Source organism: Aotus nancymaae, unplaced genomic scaffold (assembly GCF_030222135.1).
Source record: "Aotus nancymaae isolate 86718 unplaced genomic scaffold, 86718_ANA_hifiasm-v0.15.2.pri h1tg000030l, whole genome shotgun sequence".
NCBI lineage: Eukaryota > Metazoa > Chordata > Mammalia > Primates > Aotidae > Aotus > Aotus nancymaae.
The window spans coordinates 32,570,696-32,595,004 of NW_026988443.1; the positions used below are offsets into that span (position 1 = coordinate 32,570,696).

Consider the following 24,309-nt stretch of genomic DNA (forward strand, 5'->3'; position numbering starts at 1 on the left):
GGATCACCTGCGCCCAGGAATTCGAGATGAGCCTGGACGACATAATGCGACCCCGTCTCAAAAAAAAAGTATGAGAAGGTTTGAGCCCTCAATAGGTTTAGGGTCTAGTTGAAGAGTTAACCTGTGCACATGAAAAAAAATGACACTGCCCTCTAATACCGTATGAGCCATCACAAGTCAGTGTATGAATGACATTGGGTGCCTGTTCTACATATAGATACGTTCTGTGAGTTCATTCAAGGGAGAATTCCCATTGACTGGCACAACCAGTAAGGTTCATAGAGTGATCAGGAATAAAATAGGTTTCCTTCAAAGCAGGAGGCAAAAATGTGGAGCCCAGGTGGGATCAGGGGCCTTCTGCAGCTGCCACAGTTGGAACATGTGACCAAATCCAGTTGAAGTGACAACTGGTGGGTGGGAGGGACAGGCTTGGGGGAGGAGCCGGGAGAGCTCCTCCCCTTCCTGACCTGGGGACCATCTTCACTTCGCCCCGGCACCTGTCGACCTGTCTTTCTTGTGTTTCAGATTTGCCATATGGATGGGAACAAGAAACTGATGAGAATGGACAAGTGTTTTTTGTTGAGTAAGTGTATACAAAGAAACCGCTCTCAGCTGTTCTGCTTTTTAATAGGAATTTTTAATTATAAAAGTAATCTAATAACTGTAGAATAATACAAAGTATAATAGTATATACCTGTAATCTTAGCAGAAGTGACTACTTTTAACAACTCTGGATTTATTATTCTATTTTCTATGCACATGCATCCTTAAAAAAAGTAGGGAATGTACTGTGTGAACTGTTTAACAACCTGCTTTTTCCACATACTATATTGTGAGCATTTTGTCATATCCTTATCTGTTTTTCAAATAGACGCTATTTAGCGGCTCTAGAGTTATTTTGTACAGATATACTATAATTTATCAAATTGCCTATTGGACATCGATGATGTTAAATTCCTATTGAGAACCTATAATTATAAATAATGTATTGAGCATCCTTATCTCTAAGACTTTTTCACCTCTCTGATTCTGTCTTTAGAATAAATTCCAGTGTCTACCCAGGCTAGAGTACAGTGGCACAATCATGGCTCACTGCAGCTTCCCCCTCCTGGGCTCATGTGAACATCCTCCCACCTCAGCCTCCCGAGTAGCTGGGACTATAGGCATGTGCTGTCACATCGAAATGTTGCTTGGTTTTTGTAGAGACGAGGTCTAACTATGTTGTCCAGGCTGGTCTTGAACTCCTGGGCTCAAGCGATCCTCTTGCCTTGGCCTCCCAAATTGCTGAGATTACTGGTGTGGGCCACCGTGCCCAGCATCCAATATATTTTAATACTGTTTCCACAAGATTTAAATCAATTCCAAATCAAAACGAGAGTGCTTGTAGGAGGTACGAGTGCAGTCTTAAAATGAAGATTGTTAGAATTTTATTAGTCGGCAATTTCTTATTTACAACTAAGGCTTTATCATTTTGAGTTTTCTACTCTCTACGTCTTTAGGCCCTTGCACACGGCTAAGAGATTTAATTGAAATCTACTGAAAAGAGTGGCTGACAGATCTCATAGCTGTGTTTACATGAATTAGATTAAGACCCAAAGCCTTCTCAAGAAGACTTTTTTGAGGTCTTTTTTGAGGATACATGGCAATAGTTGTTATATGTTCCAGCATATTTTATAGGCAGTTTTGGAGGAAAGGGTTTGATGACTATCTTTCCTGGCAGAAATGGAATCTTTCTGGAGGCCAGAAGATAAATGGGCCCCAGTTCTTTTCAGGTTTAAGAAATAAGCGTTTTGGTACATGAAAAATGGGGTTTGCCTAAACTGTAAGATTATCTTATATTTATAAATGCCGGTGTTCATTGCTGTGGGTTCATTGCTTTCTCCTTTTCTGGGCAGCCATATAAATAAAAGGACTACCTACTTGGACCCAAGACTGGCGTTTACTGTGGATGATAATCCGACAAAGCCAACTGCCCGGCAGAGATACGACGGCAGCACCACTGCCATGGAGATTCTCCAGGGCCGGGATTTCACTGGCAAAGTGGTCGTGGTCACTGGAGCTAATTCGGGAATAGGTAGGCAGTTAACTTATTTTATTTACTTATTTGTGGGACTACTATAATGATATCCACTTAAATCTAACTGTAATGGAATTTTCTGTAGTGGTTCTCTGATTTAAACATGAGTCTTATCCTTTTCAGCTATCATTTCATTAAAATCACCACCTTCTTTAAATCCTAATGTTGTCATGGAAGGCTCTGTAGGGGCTGACCTTGAAGTCTCTGAAAGCTGAACGCTCGGCAAAAGACTGCGGCTATTTTGGTATTCAGGGAGTAGAGATGACAGGCTCCGTCTAAGAGTTTTTGACCTGGTCTGCTTGGTGTGCGGACATATTTCAATTACCTGGGTTATTAAAACCAAAATTGGTTGGTAATAGAATATGGGGAACAACAAGGTATTATGACTTGGGAACAAAGGATGCTACAGGTTTCGACTGGTCACTGAGCGTATCATTTTCTTTTGGGCACAGGATCTTATTTCCTTATAAAATCGGAGAATGAGTTCCTGTCTTCACCTCTAAATTAATCCTCTTAATTGCCATTGTTTACCCACAGGGACCATCATGGGTAGACGGCTTGAGAGGGTGTCCTTGCTCTGACATGGTGGGCTGTTAAGGAAACAGGAGCAAGGCAGAAGCAGATCATAACTCTTTCTAGGATTTCCTTCTTACTTTGCTTTGGTCTATTTACATAAGTATCTGAATCAGTGAGAACCAGCCGCTTCGAGTACACGTATGCATCTTTGGATTTGCTGACAGATAAAACATTGCATTGGGCTGTCTTCTGTCAAGTTCTCTCTGTCCTTACGGTGTACATAAAGGTGTACATATTTATGAGGTTCATGAAATGTTTTGATACAGGCACGTAATGTGAAATAATCACATCCTAGTGAGTGCGGTATCCATCCATCCCCTCAAGAATTTATCCTTTGAGTTATAAACAATTCAATTATACTCTTTTAGTTATTTTAAATTGTACAGCTAAGTTATTGACTATAGTCACCTTGTTGTGCTATCAAATAGTAGGTCTTATTCTTTTGATTTTTTTTGTACCCATTATCCATCTCCACTTCTTTCTTAATTTGGAACAATTCCTTGAAGCTACGGAAATATTGTCTAGCATGATTAGGGAAGCACAGGAGGTAAAAATACATTGTTCAGGGATCAGTTATTGTCTTGTACAAGGTCTAGAATCTAACAGGTTGCAATCCGAGTGCAGAATATTTTACTGCACTTGCCCATGAAGGTAAATAGGCAAATTGGAATGTTTTTTAAGAATTGAAAGGGATTTATTTAAAATTAAGTCTCATACCTCATCCCGGGCTCCAAATATGTTCAATCCAATTGTCTGAACTTCTGCATTGGAGTAAATTTTATATCATTGTCATTGAAGTCAAAACTGATGGCGTAATAGTGAAAACAATGGTGGGATACCCCATCCAGGAAGCAATACATGGTGTTGATTATATTAACTACTGTTAGGGTGAATGTGTGGAGCCATATAGTTGCGGAATTATTAAGAAAAAAGGATTTAAGGGCTTAAAAATACCTTTTTAAAAATTTAACGAGTTAACCAGATTAAAAGATCTTAGTCTCTTAATCTTCCAGCTGGACTGTTTTTCCCTGATGAGTAAGATATGTGACTGCTGATTATTTTTTTGTGTTAAGTGTTCAAACTGCTCCACCTGACATTAGACAGCAGACCCTTAAAGAGAGCTAATGCTCTTTCAAAGATTTGCAACAGCAGACCCACAACATGGTAATCCAGGACTGATAGAATTGGTTCAGCATATGAAAAGGGTGATGTCTAGTTAGATATTGAAGTCGTGATGGAGAGGAGGAGATTCTGAAGCATTGAGAATAAATTTGTGGTTGTCGAGAATGGCCCTTGCATCTTGGAGTAAAGCCAAAAACTCTCTGTGCCTCTTTGCAGCTCCCACTTCCCCCTAAGACTCTTCCTTCCTGATACTCATCATTCATTTTGCGGACACTGCAGGAGGTGTCTGCGGTCCCTTTGGAGCTCTTGGCAAATTGTAATGCTCAGGACGGCACAGATGTCACGCAAGGTCTTAGGGAGACCAGCCTTTCCCATTCAAGTGCCCGCAGCTCTTTCCCCAGCGGTCACCTTCCTCAGAAATGGCCTTTAACACCGCCACCTCACCCCATTCCCCTCCACTCTTGGGAAGCATAAGTCTAGGTGAGTGCCAAAGATTTTCTTTCTGAATTTTTGAAATAATATTGTACTGCAAATCCAGGCAATCAAAAACTCACAAATCACTTTCACTCTGCAGCAGTGGTATCAGGCCTGAAGAAAGGAGGAGGCTGAAGATAGGCACATAGCTTTGCTAAGTTAGCTTTTATGTCCCGAGTGGCTGCCTTAGAAAGTGTCCTTGCCCAGGTAGGCTGTGGCTTCTAGATAAAGTCCTTCTGCTAAGCTGTGAAACATGCCAGTTTATAAATTGCTATCACTACTTTAGTTCTGCTCATTTCAAATGAAATAGCTGAATGCCGAGTGAGTGAATTTGGGCATCTTTATTTCCAAGATTTCTGGGGCATTCAAGAGTCATCTTCTGTTGAAGCTTTTCATGGTGCTGGTGGTCCCTTTCCTTTGGCCCCTCAAGGCAGCCTATTTGCTTTGGATGAACTGTGAAATCTTTAACCTTGTGAATGTCCATTTTCTCTAAGGCAGAGTGGGCTGAAACAAAACATAACCAGATTTATTTTGAAAGTGGTGACTCCACAAATAAAAACATAGATACCTAATTTGCCTGAAGGCCGATTTACAAATAGCATTTCCAGTGGTTCTTTTTTTTTTTAATGCCCCACAAGGCACTGCTTTGTTGGAATTGCCATTGGTGAGGATCTCACTGATAGGGAAGGGGGCATCCCTCGCTTGACATTCTTCAGGGTTGCACTAGTGCCGTGCCCGCTTTGAAGTGGCCTCTAAGCAAACTCCATCTTGTCATAATTTTCCTCTCCCTGGCTGTTACTGAAACGGAGCTGTATTTTGAGTTTTTGATAATTGATTCTGCTAAGGCAACTGGAGAGATTCTTAATTCATCTAAAAAAATCAGTGATTCTGACAGATAAAAGGATTTGGAGGAAATGTCAGAATAAAGCACTGTGGGTTCATGAAATCCTTGCTTGTACAGTTAAGGTTTATAGGCAGGTATTACCACTGTCAACTGGATTCAGCTGTCTAGATTAGGGGTGAACAAACTATGATCTCTGGGCTAACTCTGACCCACTGCCTGATTTTGTAAGTAAAATTGTTTTTGGAACACGGCCATGCCTATTTATTCCCATTCCTGTAATGGGGAATACCGTATGTGTGTATTCGGTTATTCCAAAATAACATGGCTGTTTGCATGTTACCAGAAGAGTTGGCCAATTTTGGTGGAGATCATATAGCTCGCAAAACCGTAAATATTTACTCTTTGGCCTTTTCCAGAAAAAAAAGCGCTGACTCCTGCGTTAGATAATCCAGTTCATTCAAAGTGATATCACCCCAACATTCTCTAAATTAGCCGCAGCTTAGATGAAATTTAGGCAAATGGGATGCCCCAGGCCACAGGAAGATTTGGCAACGCATTGTGTGTAATTGTTGCACCAGTGTCCTGTACCCCCGTGCCCCTTGTCTCAACCCCCCCCCCCTGGTTTTTTTAGGGAGCTGCAAGGATTAAAATGTTGCCTCCTCAGACACTAACGCTCTTCTCTCCTTGACCTTTGTTTAACCAGCTTTCTGAACCTGAAGAACTTTGTAGATTGAAAGCTGTAGCTTGTGGACCTTTCTCTGTGGAGATCAGCATCTCAGTATCCAGGGGGAAGTCATCTCTTCACCCAAAGCTTCTGCTAGCAGATCAAGAGGCCCGGAACCCCGCAGTCCTGAATGCTAACCAGTAGAGACAAGGGAGGAATTCATTTCTGTTTGTGTTCAACGTAGACTGAGCAGGAAGGGCCAGGTGTTTTACAGCTCTTTGGAGTTAGCAGCTTGATGGCTCTGATTTGGTAAAAAACATTTGGAAATGCCTTCAGCACGGTGATCATTACGTGCAAGTGTTGTGAAGCGTCAGGAAAGGGAATTTTTTTTTTTAGGCGAGGGAATTTCCCATTGAGGAAGATCCCTGCTTCATTTTTAGACTTAGCCTATCAGTCAACTAATTTGGCTGTGCATGTAAAATATTGAGTATAAAATGCTGCCCCCTGCTACCTGCCGGCTGTCATGTTGCTCATCAAAGGCAGGATCCTTCTAATGAGGGATTAGCTGGATGCCTAAATGTGGGACCGCCTACTCTGTTCACTGTCTTAATTAGCTAGATGTTTGTTAGAGCTCATGCAAATTATTTTCTGTAAGCAGACAGATTTAATATCATATTTAAGGAGTGACATCCAGGGTTTTGTCAGACATCCATTAAGTTTTTTTTTTTTTTTTTAATATTTGAGATGGGGTCTCACGATGTGGTCCAGGGGTTGTTCTTGAACTCCTGGGCTCAAGTAATCCTCCCACCTCAGCCTCCCAAAGTACTGAGATTACTGGTGTGAGCCACCGTGTCCAGATGCTGTTAACAAGTATGAACAAATTAGATATTTTCCGTCTAATCTTCAGTGGTGATGATAATAAAACTTCTTAACTTTCATTCCTAATCCAGCAGTGGCTAAAACTTGATTTTAAAAGCTTTTTCTAGAATTTGGTCCAGATGAAAAGTTTCTTTCACCTTGTGAACCTTTAGAACTCTGGGCTGCATCATATGTTGTGACTTTAAAGCTAGAATAACCTCACTTGGTTTCAGTTTTTGAGCCAAAGGACCCATTAACAGAAACAAAACTTTTCTTCCTCTGAACATGTACAAACTGGCCACATTGGTAAATACCAGTGAAATGTATTTTGGGACTGACACTTGAATTTTCTATTGGTATTTATGTCACAAAATCACCTCTCTAAGGTTTATTACATGGACATACACACACACACACACATACACACACACACACTTTTGTATCAAAATGTACGTATTTTGAGGTATATAAAGTACATGTTCAAGGTGTCATTCACTCCTAAATTTGTTTTCCTTGAAACAAAATGAAGGTATCAAATTTCATGCAGGGAATCCCAAAGTGTTATCATGGTGTGATGTTGAAATTGATGGTCTTAGCTTAGAGAGCCTACTTTTTAAAACTTGGGGTCCTGTTTCTAAATCATGTGTTGAAATTACAGTGTCAAGTGGACTTGCCATGCTCTTTGATCCTACAAATCATCACCGTGATGACTTCCTATCTGCTGCAAGTTCAACCCATTCTACACTAATACAAGAACATTGCTTTTTCTTCATGTAGAGAAGGATGTTCATTCCTAAGACTTTAAACCCACACTTCCCAACTACGGAGTACACCGGCCTCCTTTACCCCTTTGGTTCTTTGTTTTCCTTTTCGTACCTAGATGTTACTAAATTTTGCCTTTGAGCCTAAACCATGCTATTGATGTTTTTTTTTTCCACTTATTCCGAAAGGTCCCATAAATCTGAGGCCATAGCTAACTTAGATTTAGTCATTTTCTTGGGTAAAACATACTCATATGAAATCATTACACTTAGGATCTTGAAATGCGCGATTAGTTTCCTTTCTGATTGTTGACAAGACTTAAACTAGTGGGATCTTGGCATTTATCTTTTTAAGAACCTGGTGCTCATTAAGGAAAGGAAAATATTCTGAAATAATCTAAATAATCTTTTGGGCATTGAAACTCCATTTCGAATTAAAAACATTTGTGTCTACTGTTCTCTTATGCTAAATTATATCCAGGTATTGTAAGTAAAATTATTTTGAAGTTACTTTGTTCTAAGAAACTATGGAGATTATTGACAATATTAGAAAGAATCCTTAAATGATAATTTTATAAAAATTGAGAATTAATACCTTATGACTTAACCATTTTACATTGAAATATTATCGGACATTGAATGTACATGGAAATTACATGGTCAAAGTATTTGAGAAACAAATATCTCAAGGAAGACACCAATTTAAAACATTCAAGTAAGCTTCATTGCATAATTTGGTAATCTCATGTAAAATACTTTTGATAGGGGTGTGTATCTGTATACATACATTTTAAAAACAGATTTGTAATCACATATACAGTAGTGCCCCCTTATCCATGGTCTGACTTTTTTTTTTTTTGAGAGAGTCCTCCTCTGTCATGCAGGCTGGAGTACAGTGGTGCAATCTCAGCTCACTGCGTCCGCTGCCTCCCAGGTCCTAGTGATTCTCGTGTCTCAGCCTCCCGAGTAGCTGGGATTACAGATGCGCACCACCACGCCGAGCTAATTTTATGTTTTTAATAGAGACAGGGTTTCGCCATGTTGCCCAGACTGGTCTTGAACTCCTGAGCTCAGGCAATCTGCCTGCCTCAGCCTCGTAGAATGTTATGATTACAGGTGTGAACCATTGTGCCAGGACGGTGTTTCACTTTTTGAGAAACACCTTCAGTTACCTGAGGTCAACAGGCATCTGAAAATACTAATTTCGAGAGAGAGAGAGTGTGAGAGACCACATTTATGTAACTTTTATACAGTACATTGTTATAGTTGTTCTCTTATCATTGTTGATCTCTTACCGTGCCTAATTTATACATTTATCCTAGGTATGTATGTATAGGTGAAAATATAGAATACTTAGGGTTTGGCGCTATCCAGTTTTTCAGGCATCACTGTGGGTCTTAGAACGCCTCTCCTGAGGATAAGGGGGGCTACTGTCTGTGTGAACCTGATTAGATCTCATCTGAAACTTTTTTTGTCACATGAGGTCATCAGTTAATTTCATGCTTGCATGTAGGTTTAGAGTTTAATTGCTTTTTTGTAGCGTCAGCATAACAAATGAGGGTCATATAAACTATTGTTCAATGACAAAGTGGTTCAAACTCATAATTTAAAAACTAATAAGAGATTTTTGTTCTACTTGAGGACTTGTAGTATTACATAAAGCTTGAAAATTTGGAACTTGTTTTACTTAAAACCCAATTAAATAATTTGATCTTTTGCTTTTACGTCATTTAGTGACACAGTAAGAATTGTAATGGAACAGTATTCTACATAGTTTCTTTTATTTTTTGAGATGGTGTCTCACTCTGTCACCCAGGCTGTAGTGCGGTACCATGATCTCAGCTCGCTGCAACCTCTGCCTCCCAGATTCAAGTGATTCTTCTGCCTCAGCCTTCTGAATAGCTGGGATTATAGGCGTGAGCCACCCTGCCTGGCTAATTTTGCTAATTTTTGTATTTTTAGTAAAGGTGGGGTTTCGCCATGTTCGCCAAGCTGGTCTTGAACTCCTGACCTCAAGTGGTTTGCCCACCTCGGCCTCCCAAGGTGCTGGGATAAAAGACATTAGCCACCATGCCCGGTGGTATTCTACCTATTTTCTTGAAGAGCAGAAACGTCTTTATATATTTTTATTTTTTTTCCACTAGAGGGCTCTGTTGCCCTTTGATATAATTAAACAAAAGAGGTAGCATCGCAATATAGTTTTCTTCCAGTCCATCTTGCCTTCATTTTTGTTAAATAGTGTCTTTTACTTTTCTAACATGTCTTTGAGGTCTTATACTTCTCTGTGATAGAGTTCAAACTGAAGACTCTTTCTAGTGTCATGTTTGTTTCTTCTCTTCTGTCTCTTGTTTTGTTTGTATAAAATGCCAGGGATGAAGGGATCACCTTAATAAAAAGGGCCATTGTATTCAGGGAGCAGGCTGTCTGCCATTCTGCCACATCACACAAGGGCACGTGTTTTCATGATATTATTGGTTTGGAGTGTGCTGGCCTAGCAATAATATAATTTTTTTTTTCCTAAGTGGAAATTGTAATATTTACATATTAATACCTCTGTTTAAGGTTCATTTTCAATGCCTTGGTGACCTTATGTTTTTTCCTTTTTTTTGAGACGGAGTCTTGCTGTGTCACCCACGCTGGAGTGCAGTGGCATGATCTTGGCTCACTGCAACCTCTGCCTCAGCCTCCCGAGTAGCTGGGATTACAGGAGTCCGCAACCATGCCTGGCTAATTTTTGTATTTTTAATAGAGACAGTTGCACCATCTTGGCCAGACTGATCTTGAACTCCTGACCTTGTGATCCACCCGCCTTGGCCTCCCACAATGCTGGGATTACAGTTGTGAGCCACCGCACCCTCGACCCTATGTTTTTTCTAAAGAATATAGTTTCCCTTGTCCCTGCCCCCAGCCTTACCCAGTGTTACATAATGTATTGTAGTTAAATTGTTTATTAGTGATACATTCTTGCTCTAGAAGAAAACATGTCCTTTTGGGCTCAGTACAATATTGTTTTTTAAATAAGAGGGACCATATGAAACTAGCTACTCAACGTGAAGCCGATAGCCAGTGTTCTCCGTGTACAGTCTTAAGGAGGGTAATTTTTATTTTGGCTCTGTAATTACGGTTTGAGGCAGCCCATTAATCGCATACTTCAGCTGTCAAATAGAACTTTGGCCTGGAAAAGAATACACTCTGGCTTTACAAAACTGCTTATTTTCAAATCTTTAAACGGGGACAAAAACGAATATGCTATATTATATACTTTTATTTATAAATTTTTTTTCTCAGCAACTTTTTCAGAAATGCAAGAGCCTGAAAAACATTGCAAATATACTTGTAACATTGCAAAACTGTTTCACCAGAGTCAAGATGTTTTGGTTGTTTATATACAAATGTATTTGTTTATCAAATAAATCTTTAAAACTAGATGGCTATTCTGGGAGTTATTATAGACTTCGTAATAAATGAGATGCCGACGGTGGAAACCCCCCCGATTGTTGCCTATTTGGCATGACGCAGCCCTTCTTGGACTTTTGTAACCTATCCATGAGCAGATATGAATCCTCAGCCTTCTCCAAAATGACATTTGGGTCACTAGGAGGCCTTCTTGGAAAGATCTCTTAAATTAAGGCACCAGTAGATGGATCAAAAAGCAAGTTCCAGTAGCTCGTGTTTAGTTTCTTGCCCACATTTGTGATCTCCCTTTGGCTTCGTAAGTAACAGTACATTTCATCAAGTGCTGGTCTCGGTCTACACAAGCCTTATGGAATGGGGTACGCAGGAAGGGTTGTGTGGTGTGACAGGGTTTCAGTCCGATTGTTCTAAGTCTTTGAGTTACTTGCTTACCAGGCTGTGTTGCTTGGTGGTTTTACTTCCTGTGATTTTTGGAGGCTTCATGTTAGAAGCCGTATTCAGATGGTGCTCTCTGAAAGCAAAACAAGGTTTCTGCACTAGACTCGCTAAGAGGACATCTGAGATGGTGTGCATGAACGAAAGACAGAGAGATGGCGGGCAGGGAGGAAACTCATATTTCGATGTTGCTACTATTTCTTCCTAGGCGGAGGGTAACAAGCCGGATGAACAGAGCTAAGCCTTTTGTATAAAGTTTATTTCATATAAAGAGGAACAAAATCAGAATCAGATTTCTCCTGTGGTTGCACAGAAACTGAAGTTAAAGCTAATACAATGCTTTTCGTTTTTACACTTACCTCTAAAGTGTATTTAATTGTTACAGATTGATATTTATTATAATATTGTCTTATATTGATAGCGCTCTAAAATTTATGAAGATTCCGTTCTTGTCATATTTAATTCTCACCACAGTGCTTACAGCTGTCTTGTGATGGTGTCAAAAGGAAAGTGCAAAGAGGTGAGGTGACGTACTTGAGATCATACAGCTTTTTGTGGAGTGGGCGCTGCAGGATAGAGCAGAGGGTAATGGGCTCCACGCCTGGGGCCCTTTCCTCTGTACATGCCACCGTCTTGTTGTGAGGAATAACAGCACACAGTCCTGTACGAGCTGTTTCTGAGCAGCTTATTCACTTTTGTTAATCTTGAGTTTGGAATCAACCACTTTATTTAAACCTGTGAAGGCTCCCTTTGTGCACAGCCAAGTGTTGGGAGTGGCATCCGTGGGGAGGGCCATGGCTGATGTATTTTCTGGACTCCATGTTGATCCTGGATTCGGAAGCTGAAGCTTAGGGCGGGCACAGTAGCTCACGCCTGTAAACCCAGACTTTTGGGAGGCTGAGGCAGGAGGATTGCTTGAGCTTAGGAGTTTGAGACCAGACTGGGCAACATAGCAAGACCCCATCTCTACCAAAAAAAAAAATTTTTTTTTTTAAACTGAAGCTCCTTTACCAAAACCCCTTTGGTGTTACGATTGCAAAGTAAGCATTGAGGAATAAATCTCGGGGAACAGGAGGTAGCATTTGTCAAACTCTTATATGCCAGGTGTTAAGCTAGATTAGCTTGATAGGCCTTCTCATTTAATATAATAATTATTTTAAAGATTATTGTGATTAACATGTATTATGGAAAATTTAGAAAATGAAGATAAAATAAGAATAAAAGATTTAAAAACCCCCAAATTCTTACCAATTAGAAGTGTACTATTAATAATTGGCATATATGATTCTAAGCATGTTTTCCCTGCTTTTGTGATTTTTCCATTTAGCTATAAATTGTGAGTATCTTTCTGTGTTGCTAAATACCCTACATCTTAAATGGCTGCATAGTATTCCATTATGTGGTTCCAGCTCTTCTCCCAGTATGGTACATTTGGGTGGATTCCAGCTTTTTAATAGCTATGGAATGGAGAAGCACATTTTGTAATTAAAGGTTCGTACCCCTCCGTGACTCTACTATAGTTTTATTTTGTGGAAGTGGAATTGCTGAATCTAGTGATTTGCTCCCAAACCTTAGTATCTTGATTCGTTTTGTCAAACTGCCCTGGAAGGTTGTACCAATTTGAATGCTCCTTTGCCCAGAGTCCTTGCCAAAGTTGAGATTTAGAATTTTTAAAAAGTATCACTTACATTTGCATATCTCTGATGATTAGCGAGATTGATAAGCTTTTCTTATGTCTGGCTTTTTGTTTTATTAACAAATTGCCTTTTCATCTTATATGCGTGACTATTGGGTATGCATCGATTGCTAATTGATTGCTTGCCTCCTACTATAATTTAATTTTCAAAATATCCCTTAGAAGTTAATTTATAAAGTGTCTATTACTTTAAGTACCTATTCAATCCTGTGATCAAGAGGAAATTCACTAAAAGAGACTGGCCTAACTCCTCAGTTTGCTTTACCAAAATCTTTAAGCACACGTTTTATCTATTATGCCAGCCACAACTCAAATCAAAGGCACTGTTGCTTTGGTACCCCCATTTAAGGAGGGAATACCCCAGAAAACTTAAACTTGGCCAGTTTTGCAAAGGTGGTGGAGTCCCAAGATGACACAGTAGGCGAGATTTTATTATTTTGATTTTGCAAATTTCCCTTAGATCTTCTATTAATGATAGTAACATCGCTTCAGAGCTTTTCTGTGCATTCTCTCATTGGATGAGCCTGCTCTCATGTGGAGAAATTGTACCATTGCTGAAAATAGCTTTGCTGACAGTTACGGCAAGCTTGATCGGTAGCAAGTTTCTATCTGGGAAGATGTAGGGGAGGAATACTGACTCTGGAAGCAGACGTGACCTAGTTTCGAAACCTGGGATAACCACTTCCTATCTGACCCGCACAAAATTACTTCCTTTTCGGAACTCGTGTTCCACCTCTATGCAGCATGGACAGTACTCCTGCTTTGCAACGTTGTTAAAGATGGGAACTCCAGAGTGCCCAGGGAATTGTCTGCTCATCACTGCAGAACTCCTGTTCCACCTCTGTGCAACATGGACAGTACTCCTGCTTTGCAACGTTGTTAAAGATGGGAACTCCAGAGTGCCCAGGGAATTGTCTGCTCATCACTGCAGGCGTTTAATAATGTGTAGCCATTTCTGGAATGGGAGGCAAGAGGATCGAGTTACCACTGAAATTAGTTTGGTATTTTCCTAGCTTCCTGGTTCCCAGATCCTCGAGAGGCTGCCATAATCTCTGTGAATTTGTCCTAAAATGACCTTTCTAAATAACTGTTTTAGACATTGACTTGTCTTTGGTATGAAAGAAAACATTTTATGTATTTTTTTGGTTGGAAGTCAGAAAATAGCTTCATCCAGAAATAAAGAATCAAATGGAAAACAAAACAAACAAACAAACTACCCGGACAAGGAATAAAAACAGATAAACTTGCCGGAAAAACGGGAGGAAAACTATTGTTCTTTCAAACTGTTCCTGTTATACCATGCATCACGGTAACATCTTTGTTACTGAGAGTTCTGCGTTAGCACACTTCTTCAGTCAAGTTTGTGATAGTTTATCGGCCTGCCTGGCGTATTAAGTATAAATGTTCAGCTTTGCTGTCCCACTTTCTTGATCATATCCAAGAATGTGTCAGTGTTTGAATACAGTTTTATTGGCACTTAGATAGGTAGGGCAGTTTTGTTGGAGTCTACTGGACATGCTAGGAAGAGAGCTGTAATTTGACACAGATGGTCCTTAACTTACGTAACTTAAGGCAAGTCACTTAACCATTTTGAGCCTGACTGTCCTCACATGTAAAATCAAGAGAATAATAATTTCTCTGTCACATACCGTTTTGTACGGATCAAATAAAACAATATGTGAAATGCCGTAATGAAGAATTAAAATACTGTATGACTCTAAGGTTGCTGCCGGTTGGGAAGAATAACAATTGTAGAAGAAAGAGTCCTAAAGGGAAGATGAGGGTTGGAAGAAGATGGAGGAAGAGAGTCATTTATTCCATAATGGAAGGAACAAAATAAGAGCTCTTGACTTTTTTCTTGTTGTTAGGATATGGGGAGAGGTTCCTGCAAATATCTTCTTAAGGATTTACAAAGTGAACCAGATGTCGGGTGACAGGGTAGCACGCTATGCAATTGATTGCTTAGTGATGACTACAATTTTAATGGATGCTATCCCATTTAAAGCTGACAGGCTCTGACTCTAGCCAGATATTCAGGAGCAGAAACTTGATACAGTAAGAATGGAATCTCTGCAGAGGCAGAAACCTCCATGGTTGGAGTTGTGTTGAGATTACATAGGTGGAAATGTTGTGAGTTCTTGGGCGATGCAGTTTCTTCCTGCTTGCCGTATAAGTTTCACCTGCCCAGGTCCTTACTTCCTCTCACAATGCAGCACCAGTGTAGATGCAGATTGGGGATTCAGACACAAACTGGATGCTGCTTGCTTATATAACATCAACAAAATTGCCGGCCACATCTTGATTATAGAAACTCTTTTCCTGGTGATCACACAGAACAAAAGAATGAAAATAATCAATCTCTTTCAAATGGAGAGACTCCGCTGTGTCAGCCACCATTGGCTGTGAAGTTGAACTCTCAAAACGTTTTGCATCTTGTGATATGATGTCTTCTGACTGCCTTTGATTTTACTCCGTGGCTGTGTGGTGCAGCAAGGCAGCTGTGGCTTCTAAATTCAGCAGCTAGGTTAGAGAAGCTTCTATCAGCTGAGAGATCATCAGTGCATTCCAAATGGCATTAAAAATGCTCTTACAACTTTATTAGCAAAGGAAGTTTCAATTCTAAGTTCATGTACAGTTACTAGATGGAGTGTTTGATAGAGTAGAGAGCTCTGAAACAGATCCAAACGGGGAGCATCTCAGTCAGGGAGCAGAGTCAGACTTTTGGCAAGGGATACCATCTTTTCAGCTCGAAAAGCTGACTTGGGAGCTGTCAGCCTGTGTGTGCACGAGGGCCTTTTTCCTGCCAGGCTTAGCGTCGCCACTTGCCCAGTGTTTCTTTTCTGTTGCCTGCTGGCCTGATCCTGGTGGGGTTTCGGGAAGCTAGTCGCATTGGTGTATCGTCATCATGATACCGTTCGTGATTGACTTCCCCGAGTGTACACGTGTGCGTCTCTTGCTTGTATGTTTCTTACATGTTTACTTAATTATTGGGAAGGTGTATTAGTGTCTTGTTGCAGCTGTAATGGACCACAACAAACTCAGTGTTTCCAGGCTGCAAACCTGTACAGCATGTTACTGTACCTAATACTATAGGCAGTCGTAACACAGTGTTGTGTATGTATCTAAACATAGAAGTGGTACGGTGAAAACACAGTGTTGTAATCTTATGGGACTGCCATTATATGTGCAGTCTGTTGTCATGTGATAGTGATTAAGGGAGGTGGACATTTTCATGTTTGATTATTTCCGTAGGCTCAAGGGTAGAGCTTCCCAAACAGCCTTTAGGACAAAGGGAAGAACTGGTTGGTGGTCTGGAGCCTGGATCTGGCCTCCAGATGTTTTTTTGTATGGACCACACAAAAATGGTCTGTAGTGGAATTTTTTTTCTTTTTTTAATTGGACTCCTTGCCAACATATTAAAATCAGGATATTTTACTTTAATGTAGATTTATGGCAATTCCAAAAAATCAGAATGAGTGTTATGGACTAAATGTATATGTCTTCCCCCAAAATTCCTGTGTTGAAACCCTAATCTTAATGTCATGGTATTTGGACATGGGGGTGATACGGTTTGGCTGTGTCCCCACCCACATCTCATTTTGAACTGTAGTTCCCATAATCCCCAGGTGTTGTGGGAGGGACCTGGTGGGATGTGATTGGATCATGGGGGCGGTTACCCTCATGCTGTTCTCGTGATAGTGAGTGAGTTCTCATGAGATCTGATAGTTTTATAAGGGGCTTTCCCCACTTTTGTTTCATACTTCCTGCTGTTGCCATGTGAAGAAGGACATGTTTGCTTCCCCTTCTGCCATGATTGTAAGTTTCCTGAGGTCTCCCCAGCCATGCGGAACTGTGAGTCAATTAAATCTCTTTCCTTTACAAATCACCCAGGATCGGGTATGTCCTTAGGGCAGCACGAGAACAGAGTAATACAGGGGCCTTTAAGCGATAATTAGATCACGAGGGTGGAGCCCTCATAAGAAAGATCTGTGGCCTGATGAGAAGAAGATGGAGAGCTAGCTAACTTTCCTTAAGCCATGTGAGAACACAGTGGGAAGGCAGCCATCTGTAACCAGTAGGAGGGCTTTCCCCAAGAATGTGACCATGCTGCCACCTTGACCTTGGACTTTAAGCCTCCATAACTGTGATAAAGAAATGTCTGCTATTTAAGCCACTGGGTCCATGATATTTTGTTACTGCAGCTTCAGCTGACTGTGGCTTACGTGTATCAAGGAACATACTTGCGCCGAGGCTGACCAGAGCTATTTCCTATAGGCTGACCCCTGTAGGCAGGCACAGGCTATTTTCCATGGTCATTTTACCTGCCTGCTTCCTGTAGAGACTTGAGCTTAGAACTTTGGTTTGGAGTCTGCAATGAAGATATTGGACTGAGTGGCTCACGGCCACTGCCACGCCCTTACTCAGTCTTTTGTGCAATTAACAAACATTTATTAACTACTGAGTAGCAGATGGGTAAGTCTTCAGGGTAGAAACAGACAGGGTCCCCTGCCATTATGGAGGATATAAAATACAACGAAATACAGTCAGGCTTCACTGAATGACAGGGATATATTCTGAGAAATGTGTCAGGCCATGTCATCATTGTGTGACCATCATAGGATGTGTTTACACAATCTCACATGGAATATTCTACTACACACCAAGCCTATATGGTATAGCCTATTGCTTCCAGGCTGCAGACTTCTACAGCATGTTACTGTACCGAATACTATAGGCAGTCATAACACAGTGGTGGGTGTTTGTGTATCTAAACATAGAAACGGTGTAGTAAAAATACTGCCCTTGTATGTGCAGTCCATTCTTGACCATCCTGTTGTTACACAGTGTGTGACTGTATCAGCAGTTTGGTCTTTGTGCTTCTAGAGACCATTTAAATTGATTTGCTTTTGCAAAACAGGGTCTTGCTCTGTCACCCAGGCTTGAGTACATCAGCATGATCATAGCTCACTGCAGCCTCTACCTCTTGGGCCCAAATGATCCTCTCACCTCAGCCTCCTGAGTAGCTCAGACTATAGGCATGCACCACCATTCGTGGCTAACTTTTTTGTATTTTTAGTAGATGCGAGGCCTTGCTGTGCTGCCCATGCTGGTCTTGAACTCCTGGGCTCAAGCAGTCCTCCGGCCTCAGCCTCCCAAAGTACTGGGATTACAGGTATGAGCCACCACATCTGTCCAACTCTGGGTAGTTTCTAATCATTTCTGTATTTCTATTAGTATTTAAAAGCACAGGATACTAAAGGATGTTTTTTTCGTACTTGAGGAAGCATCTAAGAAGGAATCAGCAAATACGTTCTTCTAAGTTAAAGAGAACTTTAGCTAGTTTGAGTGACACTCTCATTAAGTCTTACCACTAGTCTCTGATTTTTCTTAACCTTTATTTCCACTTATGCATGTTCTGAGTAACTATATAGAAAAGCAAAATCTACAATAGGTATGGGGTGAGTGCGGAGTCACCATCAGCTTGAACACATGTGGATCTGTGGTCAAGTGTAATTGCTTATTCTGTAATTTACATTAATCACGATTCCATTGCTCGCCTTGTGTTAATAAGCATGCGGCCGTGTGATGATTTTTTAAAAGGTCATCCAGTCTCTCGATGTCCATGCTTACAACCTGAGCAGTTTTTGTACTCTTCAGATGGTATGTGCTAAAAATGAGTAGCTAGTCTGAGTGGCAGGCTTACCCATTTTATTTTGTGGGCAGATTTCTTTTACAGTTCTTGCTAGGTTTCTGTTAGTTGGCTTCTTTGCTTTGCTTCTGTTTCAACTTAGCCCTGTAGCTCTGGGCTCTTCATTTCTCACGTGCTGATGGTATAGCTGAGCTCTGCTAACACTGGTTATTAATCTGACAATCTATACCAGGGAGGTTTTATAATTGCCATAATTCTTCTTTGCTCAATTCCATTTCCCAGCTTCTCAAATGGAGTGGCAGCTGCAAAGCACAGTATTTGAACGTGAAGTAGAGAATCGTCGCTTCAACTTAGGATTTTACATTCTGTCAGGGCTGCAGGGAAAGCGGTCATGTTTCTGGATGATGTTTGGATCTACAAATTCCAAGCAAACTTTTTACTGCTTATTATGTAAAATGGAAAAGTTAGCCAAATGAAGATCTCACCGTCAACCTTGAGGGAATGACTTCTAGATTCCATGTATTAGTGGTTATAAAGCTAGTTTTGTTTGCATTGAAGAATTTAATCATGTTTAACTTTTCAAAGGATGCTTTAAAAAAAAAACTTTAACTATCCACATGTTCTGTTTAAACTGAGAAGTACCTGAAAGTGAAATAATTTTTTTTTTTTAAAGATGGAGTTGTGTTCCATCACCCAGGCTGGAGTGCAGTGGCTCGATCTCGTCTCACTGCAAGCTCCGCCTCCCAGGTAAAAGTGATTCTCTTGCCTCAGCCTCCCAACTAGCTGGGACAACAGGTGTGTGCCACCACACCCAGCTAATTTTTGTATTTTTAGAGATGGGGTTTCACCATGGTGGCCAGTCTGGTCTTGAACTCCTGACCTTAGGTGATCCACCTGCGTTGGCCTCCCAGAGTATGGGATCACAGTCATAAGCCACCCCGCCCTACCTGAAATAATTTCAGATTAACCCCGAGGAACAAATGCTCATGACTTTAAATGAATAGAAAAATCAAACTACTAGGGCTTCCAGACTGCATTTCATGCATAGAAGGATAATCCTAGGGAAGCTAGCTCACAAAAGTAAGGGAGATACCTGCAAGGCTGAGCTGAGCTTGCAAGGGAAGAAAAATATTACAGAGTTGTCACATTTGGAAATAAGTGATTCCAAATTTACAGTCAGTGGACCATAGATTTCTATCTCTTCTTAAGAGATTTTGTGCCTCTTGCACAGGTATTACCCCTAAGATGTGTTTTCTTAAATGGACCTGGACTGTTTCCTTAGAGAACTGCTTTGTATGGCACGGCTCTGTGTGTCTGTGTTCTCATGTTGGGGAGGAGAACTAACCCTTGCGATGAATAAGAAATGGCAGACGTTGTTAATGTTGACTTTACTGTTTGCTCAAGTATTAGTATTGGATTTCAGAGTCAACATGCTAGCGGGATGGCTTTATTTTAAAACCATGTGATAGAAAGCGATCTGCTATTATTGATAGCATTTCTGGATGGCTGTCAGAAGCCTTTCTTTAGAAATTTAGCCATATTCTTAATGCTGGGCATTGCAGTCCACAATAGTATAGATTTTGCAAAGACTATTTTTTGGGGGTGCAGTGAATACTTTGCAATGCCTGCTGAATTTTACCTATTCTGTAAGTCTTTTTGGGAACCATTGAGCCCCTCTTTTCATGGTTTCCTTTGGCCTCTGTTTTTGTTATGGCAATCGGTATGAGATTTTTCTTTTTTATTACTTCTGTTTTTCAGAGCACATCTCTAGCTTATCTCTTCACTCTCTGTTTAGTTTCATATTTTACTTTGATTTCTGTATATCAGTATCTGCCATTATGGTATTTAAGTGCTTGGAAAAATCAGGCAGTTGTTAACTTCTTGAGAAAATAAAATATTCCACTGTTGTTATGAGCTGCTTATGACGAGTGAAAAATTCACAATATTTGGCTAAACTTGTGATCATTTAGGTGTCGTTTGCAATTAATGGCAGGAAATATTTTCCTTGTCGTGAAGAGTATAGCGTTGGTTTTAGAAAGCTTGGTCATGTTTTTCTCCATGTTACATGTGAAAAGAACCAGGAGAGTCTGAGTGTATTGGTCCCATTGTCATATGGTGATCCCACTGTGGATAAATATGCAAGAGAGAGAATCCTAAAGAAAGCATTTCACTGAAGCCTGGGGACATTTCTGGTGACACACAGTGCTGATGGCACAGTGAGAACGGGAGCGGGCAGAAGCAATGCGCAGATAGAAAGGGTGTCACCCGCACACTGAAATATCCCAGTGCCGTAACAGCGCAGACCCGGCAATACAGACCAACCTGACTCCCACCAGTCTCTGTAAATGAAGATGGGGCCTTGCTGAGAAATAGAGGATGCAGATTCCACCCTCAGGCGTCCCTTCCTGGGATGCAGAGAAAACTCTTCCACGTGCAACAACTCAAGAATCGCTATTGACCTAGGAAAGTATTCACAGGCCAGTGTTTGAAATGTGCAGCATGCCTTTTTATGTTTGATTTAGAGCGTGACACTAGCCAGCTCTACTGTGGTTTACCAAGTGAGAGGGACACTCGCTTTCTGACAAGGGGAGGCTTTAGTTTCCTCTAATGTCTAATAGTGTTTGAGTTTCCTTTTAGAAGCATAGAAGATAGAAATACAGTTGGCAGAATTTGGATTTTCAACTATACAGTTGCTCAAATTATTATCTCATTAAGTTAAAATTTGTTAATATTGTTCAGATATTATAGAAGCCAGCTTTACTGACTTCTGCATGTCTAATCATAGGAGAATCTTCCATTCTGTGAACTTAGATTTCTTTTTCTATCCATGACATTTATCTGTATCAGGCTTTCTTTTCTTTCTACTAAATTTTTCAATTACCAATAGGCTATGAGCATAATTAGACTGACAGTATTACTGAGGGAAAAAAAACTTCCGCTAAAAGTGACCCAAAAAGATAATAGCAGGGAAAATGACGTGTCAGTCTGTGATCCTTTGTTACTTGTTGTGAATCCTTTTGAAAGTTGGACATATAAGCACATGTACCTTTATGTGACTTTTGAGATGTCTAGAACAGAGAATTCACCTTTGTGACTGGAATTTATTCTGCATGCAAATGTGGGTGGGTGATTGTTTTATAGATGCCTGGTGTTGAATGATGGGTAGGTGTGATAACTATATATAACATTATATTAAAGTCCACGAGGTGCTTTTATGAGGCAGGTTGGAAATGGCATCCGATTTTCTTATGGCTTTTTCATGTCCATTTTGATGAATCTATTTATTACTTCTATAATGAGTAGTACACATGGTTGGTTAGCCAAGTTATTGAACTTTATCAACCTTGGCTGAAATTCACAATGCGTGCCAAACTTGTTGTAACATGTAAGAAATTACATCTGGGCTAAAAGCTTCAATAATGATTACTCTTATAATGGAATCTTTTACAAAGCAAGGGATTTCATGATATGCCTGTGCTTTTAAAAAATTATTGTGATACGGTGAAATAAGGAATAACATATAGCTGGGAAAAAAGTATTCACTTCTAATATAGATTCAAATTCATAATAGGCTTATTTGATTCCCAGGACAGGGTGAGCAAAGAAGGCCATTTCCCGAGTGTGTATGCTTTGACTCATGTCTCTCTCTTTAGAACTTACTGGATCTAGTCTTTATTATGTGGCTTGTGAGCTCTTTCGGGTCTAGAGGACAAAACCTAATAAAGTGCTGTCATATCACGTCCGTTTATGAGTTTTAAACCGATGTGAAATGTGTAGCCATGCTAGTCTTAAATTACAGAGACTCTAGGAACATGGAGCTTTTTACTCTCACCAGAGAAATCCAAGCACAGGTTGGTTTGTTAACCTGTAAAGAGATGTTGGGGTTTTGAGACGTCTGTCAAATAACACATTTTCCCCTTCCCAAGTTACTAACTGAGCAGTAAGACCACCCGTTAGGCAAATGGAATACTAAAACATCACCTGAGTCATTCATGAAGCTGACGCTGGAGAATATGTGGCACCTAGCGTGGTGTCTGACAGCTTGTATTTATTCATGAGGAATTTCCTTACTTACTGTTCTGTGTCTAGGACCAAGTTCTTATTTTCTTCTTATGGACAATTTAATATATATGGCAACAAAGAGAGAATTACAGTTTTTCTTTTCTTTTTTTTTTTTTGAGATGGAGTCTTGCCCTGTGGCCCAGGCTAGAGTGCAGTGGCGTGATCTCAGCTCACTGCAACTTCCGCCTCCCGGGTTCAAGCAATTCTTGTAATCAAGCCTCCAAAGGGAGCTGGGATTACAGGCACCAGCCACCACGCCTGGCTAATTTTTATATTTTTAGTAGAGACGGGGTTTCACCATCTTGTCCAGGCTGATCTCAAACTCCTGACCTCGTGATCCACCTGCCTCGGCCTCCCAAAGTGCTCAGGTTACAGGTGTGAGCCATCGCGCCCTGTTGGAATTACAGTTTTTTTGCTGGGTTAAGCTGCAGCCTCCTGTGAAACAGGGAAAAAGGGTTTGCTTGAGTTTGAGAGTCATGAACCAATCTGCTGAGGGATCCTACAGTTGTTGCAGTCTCTGTTCCACTTCGGGAGTTTGATAAAAATTGGCCTGTTTTATTTGACAGCTCTTCGGTAGTGTACAAAATTGTCAACAGATAATAAAAGGTTTTTCAAAGCTATGGTTCTATGTGCCCTGCTTGAGAGGTATCCGTACTCTTAACTGACAGATGAAAGCTGGTCTTTTTCCATGTCTGTTTAGACCCAAGTCTCATCCATAGCACAAGAGGAAGCGAAAGGAACAGAGCGGGTGAGCAAGCCATTGTTCAAATGAGAGGGAGTCTTGCTCAAGGGAATTGGGAATTCTTCTGATCAGTTTCAGAGTGGTTGAAATGAGGAAGTTGTCTACCAGACCGCTCTTGGCCAACCTTCTGAATGGCTCGCTCCATCCTCTTCAGGAGAGTTGATGGCAGGCCTGTAGAAGAGTCACAAAACATCACACAGCAACACCAGTCCCTCTGATAATCCTGCAAGAGCCAGCACAGTTTTGCTGACAGCACAGTCTGCTGTTTAATTGCTGTGTCTTCAATGACTTATTTCTTTTTAATTTAATTACATTTATTTCTTAGATGAAGAGCTGTGCTATTATACTTGCCAATGGACATTTAAAACATGCAACTGATTTGTTTTGTTTTTTTTATAATGCTTCAGTAGAACTCAGCTGAGCAGTGAAGATATGCTCCTGATGTGGTTAGCTCAGAATAAAGATGTGAAAGCCAGAAGGGAAAGGCAGAGAGGAGCGAATCTGGCACTTACCTTTCAGTGGGGCCCAAGTGCAAATTCTTCCTACCTTCCATATGGGAGAACAGAGAAAATTAAAGAAGTAGTGTCTCTGGGTTTAATGCGACTCTACTAAGAAATAATAGTATGATAAGAATCCATATCTTTCGATAGAATATTTTTTAACTACTTATTTTTTCATCCTGCATGGTAGTAAAACACATTGGGGACAGCCCACCCTGAGAAGTCAGCAGGCATCTGCCTCACTTCAGTAGCAATCACCCAACTGCTGCAGACGGTAATCAAGCTTTGGAGAACCATGTGCAGCACGCTGCGGGAGAGCCCCAGTGAAGTGCTTAATGTGCCACTCCACGGATGGGAGAGGGGAGCAAATGCGGAAAATGGGGCTTCTGAATTGCAATCATCATTTGGCATCTCTATTACCTACAGCTGCTCCA

General features: G+C 40.7%; 1 protein-coding gene across 1 annotated transcript in view; it reads left to right on the top strand.

Annotated features, from left to right (window-relative positions):
• The window catches only part of WWOX (WW domain containing oxidoreductase), a 1,123,669-nt gene that overhangs the window by 10,138 nt on the left and 1,089,222 nt on the right, over window positions 1–24,309 (top strand). Inside the window, exons 3-4 of the mRNA XM_064383331.1 lie at window positions 526–583; window positions 1,896–2,074. Coding sequence (XP_064239401.1) covers window positions 526–583; window positions 1,896–2,074 — 237 coding nt within the window. The remainder of the gene's footprint in view (window positions 1–525; window positions 584–1,895; window positions 2,075–24,309) is intronic.